This window comes from Triticum aestivum, chromosome 5A (assembly GCF_018294505.1).
Source record: "Triticum aestivum cultivar Chinese Spring chromosome 5A, IWGSC CS RefSeq v2.1, whole genome shotgun sequence".
NCBI classification, from domain to species: domain Eukaryota; kingdom Viridiplantae; phylum Streptophyta; class Magnoliopsida; order Poales; family Poaceae; genus Triticum; species Triticum aestivum.
This window is the reverse complement of record NC_057806.1, coordinates 311,422,721-311,433,949: the sequence shown is the minus strand read 5'-3', so window position 1 is coordinate 311,433,949 and position 11,229 is coordinate 311,422,721. Positions and strand designations below refer to the sequence as shown.

The 11,229-nt window shown below is 46.1% G+C and overlaps 2 protein-coding genes across 2 annotated transcripts; one reads left to right on the top strand and one right to left on the bottom strand.

Annotated features, from left to right (window-relative positions):
• Nucleotides 1-1,716: 1,716 nt before the first annotated feature.
• LOC123103086 (calcium-dependent protein kinase 25) lies at nt 1,717-4,254 on the top strand. The gene is made up of 6 exons (XM_044524577.1): nt 1,717-2,836; nt 2,953-3,068; nt 3,150-3,317; nt 3,416-3,543; nt 3,749-3,848; nt 3,932-4,254. Exons 1-6 carry the CDS (start codon nt 1,825-1,827, stop codon nt 4,031-4,033), a joined length of 1,626 nt encoding a protein of 541 aa, XP_044380512.1. The 5' UTR covers nt 1,717-1,824; the 3' UTR covers nt 4,034-4,254.
• Nucleotides 4,255-6,922: 2,668 nt separating this feature from the next.
• Nucleotides 6,923-10,976, bottom strand: LOC123103085 (dual specificity protein phosphatase 12). The gene is made up of 6 exons (XM_044524576.1): nt 10,400-10,976; nt 8,246-8,298; nt 8,054-8,118; nt 7,897-7,975; nt 7,373-7,669; nt 6,923-7,262 (listed from the first exon to the last, which is right to left on the bottom strand). Exons 1-6 carry the CDS (start codon nt 10,849-10,851, stop codon nt 7,108-7,110), a joined length of 1,101 nt encoding a protein of 366 aa, XP_044380511.1. The 5' UTR covers nt 10,852-10,976; the 3' UTR covers nt 6,923-7,107.
• Nucleotides 10,977-11,229: the final 253 nt, after the last annotated feature.

Sequence of the window (11,229 nt, the reverse complement as noted above, 5' to 3'; positions counted from 1 at the left end):
AACATCCTCTTGTTTGCACTTGTTTGTGGGACAATCGATTGCAACATTTTACTCATAGCTGACAGTTGTTTGCCCAATTATACTACTTCTTGTTCCACTCCTCAACTTGTAGAGAAATCTCACATTACTTGGATCTAATAGACTAAACATCCTCTTGTGATTTGGAGGCATCTTTCTATAGGGTTGCGTCGTCCTTTTAGAAAACCATCAATTCTTCTTTTGTAGACAGAACTTCCTGCAAATCCACCTCATTGATGATCTTGTTGCTCCTCCCCATCTCCTTAATCTGAAAAACAAGTGAGGAATTTTAGCATTGAACAAGCCAGCAACCCATCCCATGTTTAGCTCATGCCACCGCCAACGATCCTCTTCTCCATGGTGCATGTTAGACGTGGAATTTTACCGAACGAGAGATGTTCTTGAACAACCACTCCACTCAACTGATCTACACGAGAACAATCACCACCACCAATGCCACCAACACCGCCGCCTGCGCTGCTAGAATCACTCAAAAGCGCCACTGCCGCAAGAGGGTGGGATTTGCCCGATCTGACGGAAAAAATCACCAATAGAAAACGCCACCAAGGAACTTGAGCTCGAATACCAATTTGTTTAAGACCCGGATTGGATCAGGGGGAATTTGGGACAGTAAATATGGTAATAAAGAGAATAGGTAGGATTTATGTTTAAACCAAGAGGGCCACAACCCGATTTATAAGGCTGGACCAAAAGCTCGTAGCTCACGAGCTTAATGGGGGCTCGATAGCTTGGCTCGTTAAGCTTGTAGCTCACTTCTTAATGAACATAACAAATCACTGATTTCAACTTATTAAGCTTAATGAGCTTAACAAACGAGCTAGCGAGTGTCACAAGCAGCTCATTAAACTCGTTAGTACAGCACAAGATATATTTTTATCTTATGTGGCAACATTTTTATAGCACCTTGCCCATCTAGCCAACCTAGCCTATAGGAGGCAACTAGTACACCTTCTTCTATATTCATCATTTTCCTCCGTAAAAATCACATCTACGCTCACATCCCATAGACCGTGACATGTTGTAGTCTATTAACGAGCGCTTGTTAGTGCTCATGAGCTTAATGAGTTCCAAATGAACAGAGCCATCTAGATTTTCTGCTCGTTAAGCTTAGTGAGTTGAGGCTTAATGAGCACAAGCCTTAATGAGTTGATTAGCTCGTTAAACCACCCACTTACATAGGTAGTTAATTACCCACTACAACGGTTAATGTACTTGCTCCCTTTCAGAATATAAGGTGTATCGATTTTTGTGCAAGTCAAACTTATGTATGTTTGATCAAGATTATAAAATAAATAAAATATGAAAATACTTTTCGCGATGAATCTAATGATACAAATTTGTTACTGTAGTTTTTCTTAAAACTTGATCAAACATGCATATATTTAACTTTAGAAAAACTATACACCTCATATTTTGGAACGGAAGGAGTAAATAACAGGAATAAGCACTCTATAACGGTTAAAGGGATCTGACGGCTCATCGACGAGATCAGGCAAGGAGCCATGTGATCCGTAGGATCCGATCGAAACGGTATAGCTAGAAATGCTACACCTAACTGAAGAATTCGAGAGCTTCAGGTTCAGGTTGTGACACCAGCATAATAATCCTCCTCCTTCCCGCCATTCACTCCCAACCTTCCAAGCTCGAAACCATTTTTTGTGTGGCAAAGATAACGAAACCCATCTCCGAACTTTGGTTTGTGCATGTGTGTAGGTGCGTGCTCTTCATGCATGCCTGTGCCTGCCTCTCCTCCCTCGGAGCGGCCAGCGCGCATTCCCCGCAGCCATGGGCCAATGCTGCACAAACGGAGCCGGGCAGGCTGCCGCTGCCGACGCGGCGGCCGAGGCAGAGCCGCCGGCGCCCCCAAAGACGCCGCGCGGGGACAACGCACCGACCAACGATGGCCCGGCTCCTGCTCCTGGCGCCGCCGAGGCCGAGCCCGCCTCTGCGGCAACCAAGGCGGACCCCAATGCCAAGCCGCCGGGCCCCGTGGGCGAGGTGCTCGGGCGGCCCATAGAGGACGTGCGCGCGACCTACACCATCGGCGAGGAGCTCGGGCGCGGCCAGTTTGGCGTGACCTACCTGTGCACCCACACGGAGACGGGGGAGAAGCTGGCGTGCAAGACGATCGCGAAGCGGAAGCTGTCGGGCGCGGAGGACGTGGAGGACGTCCGGCGCGAGGTGGAGATCATGCGCCACCTCTCCGGCCAGCCCAACATCGTGGACCTCCGCGGCGCCTACGAGGACAAGCACAACGTGCACCTGGTGATGGAGCTGTGCGCCGGCGGGGAGCTCTTCGACCGGATCATCGCCAAGGGGCACTACACGGAGCGCGCCGCCGCCTCGCTGCTCCGGTCCGTGGTCGGGACCGTGCACACCTTCCACTCCATGGGGGTGATGCACCGGGACCTCAAGCCGGAGAACTTCCTGATGCTCAACCGGGACGAGTCGTCGCCCATCAAGGCCACCGACTTCGGCCTCTCCGTCTTCTTCAAGGAAGGCGAGGTGTTCAAGGACATCGTCGGCAGCGCCTACTACATCGCCCCGGAGGTGCTCAAGCGCAAGTACGGCCACGAGGCCGACGTCTGGAGCATGGGCGTCATGCTCTACATCTTCCTCTCCGGCGTCCCTCCCTTCTGGGCGGAGAATGAGAACGCCATCTTCACCGCCATTCTGCGCGGTGAGGTCGACTTCGTCAGCGAGCCGTGGCCCAACATCTCCCCCGGAGCCAAGGATCTTGTCAGGAAGATGCTCCATATCAACCCCAAGGACAGGCTTACGGCCACCCAAGTCCTCAGTAAGCCACTTCTGCATGTTCTTTTTTCCTCCTGTCAAATTCTTGCTTCGTGCACACTTCTTTTTTTGTGCATGACCAAGACAATCGATGCCCTGAAATAACTTGAGCTTTTTCAGACCACCCATGGATCAAGGAAGACGGAGACGCCCCCGACACGCCGCTCGACAACGTCGTTCTGGACAGGATGAAGCAGTTCGTGGCCATGAACCAGTTCAAGAAAGCCGCACTGAGAGTAGGCGCATAGACTGACATTGACAACACTTCTTCAGGTAACTAACTAATCTTTGATAACTTTGCGGCGAACTTTGCGTAGGTCATTGCCGGGTGCCTGTCAGAGGAGGAGATCAAGGGGCTCAAGGAGATGTTCAAGAGCATCGACAAGGACAACAGCGGCACCATCACCCTCGAAGAGCTCAAGAACGGGCTGGCCAAGCAGGGCAACAAGTTTTCGGACCATGAAATTCAGCAACTGATGGAAGCAGTGAGTCTTATTAATTCAGATGACACAACCAATCAACGACGTGGTGTTACATAGAGTATTTGACATGAACGGAAATTATTTTCTGCTTCGATTTCCAGGCCGATGCCGACGGCAATGGATTGATCGACTACGAGGAGTTCGTCACCGCGACGGTGCACATGAACAGAATGGACAGGGAAGAGCACCTCTACACCGCGTTCCAATACTTCGACAAGGACAACAGTGGGTAAGTTGAGCACCAACAAACTGATAATTAGTACAACCTCTGTTCCAAAATATAAGACGTTTTGGCAGTTCAATTTAAACTGACAAAAAAATTATATTTAGATTAGAAACAGAGGTAGTATTTCCTGGAAAAAGAAAAGAAACAGAGGTAGTACATCTCAGGCCCCTGGATTCAGGATTTTTGGATACTCATATACCTCTCGCAGGTACATCACAAAAGAAGAGCTGGAGCAGGCCTTACAAGAGCAGAAGTTGTTCGACGCCGAGGAATTCAAGGATGTCATTGCCGAAGCCGATTCCGACAACGTAAGAAGGAAAAATACATTCGAAACAATAGATGGTAAATGCGTCGAAAGGAACTGAAACTGTTTTCTTGACGACGAATGCAGGATGGGAGGATAGACTATTCAGAGTTCGTGGCGATGATGAGGAAAGGAACGGGCGGTGCGGAGCCATCGAACCCGAAGAAGAGGCGAGACCTAGTCCTATAGTGAAGCGTTGCTACGGTGTCTTATGTATGTCAACAGAGTGCAGAGTTGTGACTGTAATGTGCATGCTGCTTTCTTTTGGGAACAAATCCACATGAAATTTGAAAGGCTTACATTGAAAGCAGTTCAATTCCTGTAGGGTTGGGGGGGAAAGGAATTTGTGTTCCGAAATGAGTATGGTTGGCATCCGACATGACGAGCAAATTACTGGTTCGTGTGGTTGAGCAAGGAAGCTCCTGAATTGTCCAAATCTACCACTACGGTAGATTTTTGCTGCCGTAGGTAAAGTGGTAGCAAATTCAAATGGATGTGTACAATGTGGTGGTTTTTTGTATTTCACTCGAGCACATCCGACTGTCTCCTCTCACACATGCCATGGCACTCTAGAAACATCAATCGGACATGTGCAAATGTAACGAACAGGAATGCATGCACACATCCAAATTAGATTATGTAAAGTTATGCAGAAGTTATCCTAATAAAAAATAAAAATTATGCAAGGTGTTCAAGACGTGTGTCGAAACTACAATCTGTTTCCACCGTTGTGGACCTCATCACGATCTTCAAAGCTACTCTAGATCCAAATGTACATGTTGCAATGAATGTTTTCACGAAGGAACTTATTGTGATTAAAAGCAAGTTTGTACTATGAATCTGCTTTTCTCTCACAAACCAAGTATGTATAACCGATTGGTTCATGTTTGTTATAAATCGTATGTGCACGAAGCAAAGTTTCAAGTGTACGAATCATATGTACAATTTTCAGAAATGCCTTTACAAAATTTTAAGAGTTTGCACCGGCATTTTCGAAAAGAAAACGAGTGTGACAAAAAGCAATTTGTAATAAAGATTGTGGCGCAGTCAATCCCAGTGTACACAATGGCATGTTTTGGTTTATAGCAAACTCAAGTAAGGTTCATCGTAAACAGGTGGTGGCGGATATGATGAATTGCACCCTTAATTGATTTTGATGGTTTGTGACAACTATTCGAGAGGACCAATGGCAAAAAAATATTGAGACTAATCATTTCAGTGAGTTTATTGTAGGTACCACAACTAATTTTCTTATACAAATTTCTTACCCCCCCCCCCCCCCCCCCCCCCCCCCCCCCACACACACACACAATTTTTCAAGTTATCTACATCAAGCTCGGCTTGCTTTTAGTGAATATCCGCTCTCTTTGTTCAACTTACCCACTGTAAAGAAATATAAAATCATTTAGATCACTAAAGGTCTAAACGGTCTTCTCTTTCTTTACAGAGGGAGTATAGTATGAATCTTTCTAAGCCCTGGTACTTTCAAAGACTTATCTTTTGGTACTATCTGGGCACTTTGAGTCATTCGTACTTAGAGAACAATTCCTGATTCTACAGTTTGAAATCATCATTTTCTTTGTTCCAGAACTGCTAAGCCTTTGAAACATCATGTGTTTGGATCCGGCACTTCCAAGCCGTCTCGGTTTGCTTCTTTGTGAGTCACAGTATATAGTCTGGTACCTTCGCTCTTATTCATGCAGAACTTCAAAGATGTGACTTCCCTCTTTCTGCAATTTCTCGTTTTGAGGTTTTGTATGCACTACGGAGTAATTGGTTTTACCCAGTACTTTCAAATTGTTTGCCGAGGAGAGTAGCGATTTGGACGGTGCGATCTCTCGCTCGCCTAAGTTCATTGGGAGTCAGGCGTTGGCCATGGAGCGTGGAGTTTCAGATGTTGCTGCCTTTCCCTCATCTGCGACCATCGAGCAGGTGATGCCTGTGAGTGGCATGGACATTGAGCCAAGTGTGTTGGCGCCTACTAAATCCAGATGCTTTCTTCGTGAAAGAACTTTGTGACTTGCTCACTAGCGCGGAGATTGCTAGACCTGATTTGGGCAGGTCGATTGCTTGCCTCCCCGTCAATAAGTGGCAAACAAAAGAAGATGGGCAAATGCAAGAGTGGCGTCATAGGCAAGGCGTCTCTAATTGCTTGATGGATGATCTTCGGTCTCTCGTCATGTCCTCTTGGATTGGAAGGTGCATGATGTCTTATGTCGAGGTGTTCTTGTCGTGATTCACTTGGCATAGTAGCAGTTTCAGGGTTTGTGGATGTTGTGCATTCGGAGAGTTTGGCAAGGGCCAACTATGCAGTAGTGGAGTTTCTTGCCATTTGAGTAGTTAGTCCGTGCTCCGTGTGTGTATGTTTTCGCCCGGTTTTTCTTAAATTAACTAGGCAATTCTCTTCTTCTTAATAAATCGATGGGGCAAAACTTTTTGCCTCCATTAAATAAAAATGTTCTATGTTCGCGAAAAAGGTGCTGCATTTTTCATTCGGAGCCATCGCTCAACTTTTCACCTTTCAAGTATTCCCTCCGTTCGAAATTACTTGTCGCAGAAATGGATGTATCTAGATATATTTTAGTTCTAAATACATTCATTTTCGAGAAAAGTAATTCCGAACAGAGGGAGTACTATATTTTCTCTGATTTTGAACGCTACCTTGGACTTTCAAATTTATTTCAACTGTTTCAGTAGTTCCTCAAGTTTTCTCCCGGCACGTCCCAGCCCAATTACCTTTTGCAGTAACGGTCAGATTTTGGACTCTGTATATATACTCTCATACCCATTTGTGGTGTAACGCATCATAACCAACCGACTCTATTCCACCACAAGTCATTCCACTCACCCACTCAACTCCTTGCAAGCCGCTCCACACCACTCCAGGTCCATCTCACTACACTACACTCCTGAATTCCCTACAACGCTAAAAATATACTCCCTTTGTCCCTCAAATGGATGTATATAGCACCAAGTTAGTGCTAGATACATGCTTTTTCAGACGGAGGGAGTATCAGGTTGCCGCTAATTGATGAAAAGGCAGGTAGTAAACGTTTAGGATCTGCGACTGCTTCACTGTGATGTGTTAAACTTCTCTTGTAAGCTGTTGTGAGGTAGTATAGTATTTCAGAGTACAATAGGTGAATGCATGAAGCAGGCTCCAGCGTTTGCTCCTTGTGATCCAATGCATGACGGTACAGACGATATGGAATTTACACCAGCCCCTGACAAACCCATCGAATCTGCTAGCACATGGAGAAGATCTAGATGGTGCTTACATCAACTTTGCTCTTGGAAATTTGGAAGGCGGGGGTGATCCAGCTGCCGCAGTTGCACTGGATCCCTGACCAGTTGAAGTACCCTAGGCGCGCCCCGCAGTGGATGCACGACAGCTTCCCCTCCAAAGCGCCATCTTCTACTGCTTCATCATGAGCGACATCAGATAATGAACAGACTGGTGATATGCTATGGACTGCATCGATATACATATATGTGAACGCACTATGTTACTGCAAGAGATGACTTTACCTGGAGTCATCCACTTGAGAGGCTCGACATACAGAGAAGAACAATCTTGTTCCTTGTTGTGTGTGTGGCCTTTCCTCTTGTCGTGCCACGCAAAGCTAGAGTTGCCCTCACCAGGTGTGTGGCCGATAACATTGTCCTGTGCAGCAGCGATCCTCCTGCATTTCTTGCAGCGGTATGCTGTTTTAAGGGCCTTCTCCTTGCCTGACAATTCCTGGGTAGGATTAGGCTGTCGAGCAACTCCAGGATCGTCTTCAAATACATGGTTTCCTATTTTCTCTCCAACTTTGTAGGACTGACCTGCGACAAGTAATAGGCAAACACTTAATCAATGTGCTGCTAAGATTGAGAAATATCACTGGGGCGGCAAGTAGAGCAACTGAATCTGCTTGATATGATAAAATTTTACAGAATCTATGACAAACTGTTCTATTTTCAGCAAGAGAGCACCTTGCAACCACAAGAATTAGAAGGCCCACAAAGGCAAGGGAACTTGACGAAATGATAAATGTTGGAAAATGACCAACCTAACAACTTTAAGCGGAAGCGCCGGTATAAAGAACTTGAAGTATCAACCTTGAAACCCATTTCTTCAAACAATTTTAACTGCAAGGTATAGGAAATTCAACTTAATAAAAGAAATCTAGTGAGATATAGTGCAACCAGTTCATAATGAAAGCTTACCTGGTCAAGGAAACCGTCGTTTGGGCAAACGGACTCGTTAATTTCCTTCAAGGACTCTAGTGCTTCTGGAAAAAGAATAAAGTAGTGAATGCCACAAGGATTATAAAAGGTGGATCAGATAATTCAAGCAACGTACAAACTAAAGATTAGTGTATTACAATTTTTGCTCAAAACAAAAAATATATATCATACCTTCCAGAGATTTCTGCTCTGTCCTCATTAGATATGCCGTGATGATGGTAGCACTGCAGCATGACAGAAATTCCAAATAGATGTTATATAGTGAACGTGGATGGCATCATCATAAGTGAAAAATACACATTCCCCATTTCCAGCACATCAATTAGGAAGTTATATGTGGAAATTGCAATGCATCCTATAATAATTGGTTACCAAGAGCCATGAGTTGTCAGCTTTCTTACTTGCTAAACATTCTTAAGCTCAAAAACATAATGTCTCATGTGACTAAGAATATCTTTTATACTAGAACTCACTAAACTTATCATTACTTACTATAGCAGGATTACAAATAACAAAGAACGCCGATAAAAATATGGAATTGCATTAAGCCACATGCACCAGTTAAAACAAGATTTGGCCCCCTTCACAAGAAGACTATAGTTTCAACTACAAGAAACTTCTATTTAGCTTGTCAAGCTCCATTACAATTGGACATATGTTAGACCAGTGTGACCCTGAAAAGAGGTGGCGCTTCATGGGTTTATCAGGTCTGTAAGTCAGTTTCAACACCACCTTGCTTGCCTGACAATTCTATCGCTAACCGCAATCCATCACAGGTTGCTCGAGAGACATGCTGCAGCCATCTTGCTCCGGCGAATTTAAAAAAAAACAGTATCCTCTTGCAAATCATACCCATGGCTCCTCATTGCTAGGGGCAACACTGATAAGCTCATCATAGCCAAAGTATATGGCAAACTGAAGTAACGCCAGAGTCACCAACCACATTTCAAAACTCCTCCATCCGCCACCACTCCCAACCTAACTCTCAAATGCTTTAGCTGTCAGCGTGTCGTATCGGACTGTGTTCAAACCTCCCACACATAGCCAGGCTAGCGCAAATTGGCACCTCATGTAACTCAACAAATACCAACTATCTGCCATGAACTCCCAACGTGGTTCACCATAGAAAACGGTGAAGCCTGCTGGCTTCCCATGGTCACGCACAAACACATCGATGTGGGACTTCAAGTGTTTCACGTCCACCTCTTCTCAACAGAACAACACCAAAAGACCACTCCCCTCTTAACTGAAGAGGCATGCTGGAGTCTAAGGATGAGACAACCACTTTCTGCTCTCTTAACTAGTAGCACTTTGCTTTCCGAGAGAAAAAAAATTGAGATATGCAATGCAGCCTGGAGCTTACAAAATGCCTCAGACTGCCCACAGCCTCAGCAGGTCAGATTTAAAATTTTATTATGCCTGGCGGGGGTGCTCCAGATTAGCAGCATCCACCAGTTTTGCGTTGATAGGCATGGTCCCTTCTTTTCTAGCTTAACATCACTATCACCAGCCTTCACCTCTTTGTTCTGGTTGGCGGGCAACCAAACATGCCCTAATGCTGCCGAGTGATACGAGTAGTTAAAAAAATCTATTAACCGTGTATTTAGCCAAAAATTAGATGATTTGTGTATTTTATTTTCTATTCAGCAAAACGCAGTTTCTAGCTAAGTGCCCAGTTACTAGTTTTATTTGCAGTTATTGTAAGTGTTCACTACATCTCCCTCCCATACACATGCGTACATAAACAGGATTGGAACATTAGTCACCATAGCAAGTGAACATTTTAATCCGTGTTTACCAGATGTATCCAGTTAGAGCATCAGACAAACAGAAATTTACGAAACAAACTGATATCTATGTAAGTAGATGGCAGATTATTGACAATGATTACGGCGTATCATACATCTTTCAGATGCATCTTATAGAACGGGCAGCCATGTGGACCATTTGTGCTAGAGTTTATGTAATGTTGAGGTGAAACACGACCGCAAATTGAGTTTGCTCCATTTAGCCAAATCATTACAGATGGACATTCATGTGATTTGAAATGCTTACAGTTACTTTGCAGGAAGGTGTTCACAAGATAAATATGGCAACCAAACTAAATTTTCGTCACATGCAAACAAGGATATAAAGACGAAGAACGAAGTCGCGGCATCAATTAAGATCGTCTACAAAAACATGTAAAAGCTCGAATGAAACTATGAAATACAGGTAGTGCGTGATTACTTCTCCTTGATTAAGCATTTCACCTGAGACAACAAAAACGTGGGGCTTGCAGAACAACGGAAGCAACCGGAATCAGGTGATGATAAGCAAGCGTACCTCCGGGAGACCCCCGCGAAGCAATGCACGAGCACGTTTCCCGCCTTCCTCCCCTCGTCGATAAAATCGAGGCACGGCTCGAGGTGGTCGAGCAGGTTCTCCTCCTCCGTGTCCTTGAGCGGCACGGCCATCCGCGTCACCCTTAGCCCTTCCCCGGTCCTCTCCACCACCCGCATCAGCCGGCCCGGGGCCACCGCCGAGGGCGTCCCGTCCTCCCCGGCGACGACGCAGCGGACCTCCTCGGCTGGCAAGGAGAGGCCCGGGCGGTAGTCGGTGAAGAAGGAGATGGAGGCGGAGCTGACGACGGAGAGGACGTGGGTGATGTCGGTGCCGTCCGGGAGGGAGGCGGTGAGGGCCGCGATGGCGTCGTTGACGTCGCCGAAGTAGAGGTGGTCGCGGACGAGGTCCGGCATGGCGGTCGGGACCGGGGCGTCGCGGGAGGTGGCGGCCATGGGCGGGCGGGCGGTGCGGATGGGGAGGAGGAAACGAAACCCTAGAAGAGGAGGGTTTGCATTTGGTGGGTTGCCCTGCTGCTGCTGTCTGCTGTTTTCGCTGAGCTCTCGCGCGGTTGCAGAATTGCTTTTGGAACTGAAATTGCAGTTCGAAATTGCATAGTTTAGTCAAACTAGTCCTGAATGACCAGGACTCGAACGAGTCAACGACTCAACGTGGTGACACTCGGCAGGACATTCTCTTGGTAGTACTGCATATTGATTTAGTACCTTCCTCAGTCACGCGCTTGGGGTAGTGCAAAATGGAAGAGGCCCAACTCCAACACACGATTCTAAAAATATGTCCGGCCACGTTCGGGTAAATGGACACAAATCACG

Excerpts from the sequence above, each read along its gene's own strand:
- LOC123103086 (XM_044524577.1), top strand. The coding sequence starts at position 1,825 with ATGGGCCAATGCTGCACAAACGGAGCCGGGCAGGCTGCCGCTGCCGAC. Across the intron at positions 3,069-3,149 it reads TCAAGAAAGCCGCACTGAGA|GTCATTGCCGGGTGCCTGTC; the intron begins GTAGGCGCATAG and ends AACTTTGCGTAG. Across the intron at positions 3,544-3,748 it reads TTCGACAAGGACAACAGTGG|GTACATCACAAAAGAAGAGC; the intron begins GTAAGTTGAGCA and ends TACCTCTCGCAG.
- LOC123103085 (XM_044524576.1), bottom strand. The coding sequence starts at position 10,851 with ATGGCCGCCACCTCCCGCGACGCCCCGGTCCCGACCGCCATGCCGGAC. Across the intron at positions 8,299-10,399 it reads TTCGCGGGGGTCTCCCGGAG|TGCTACCATCATCACGGCAT; the intron begins GTACGCTTGCTT and ends GTCATGCTGCAG. Across the intron at positions 8,119-8,245 it reads AGAGCAGAAATCTCTGGAAG|AAGCACTAGAGTCCTTGAAG; the intron begins GTATGATATATA and ends TTCTTTTTCCAG.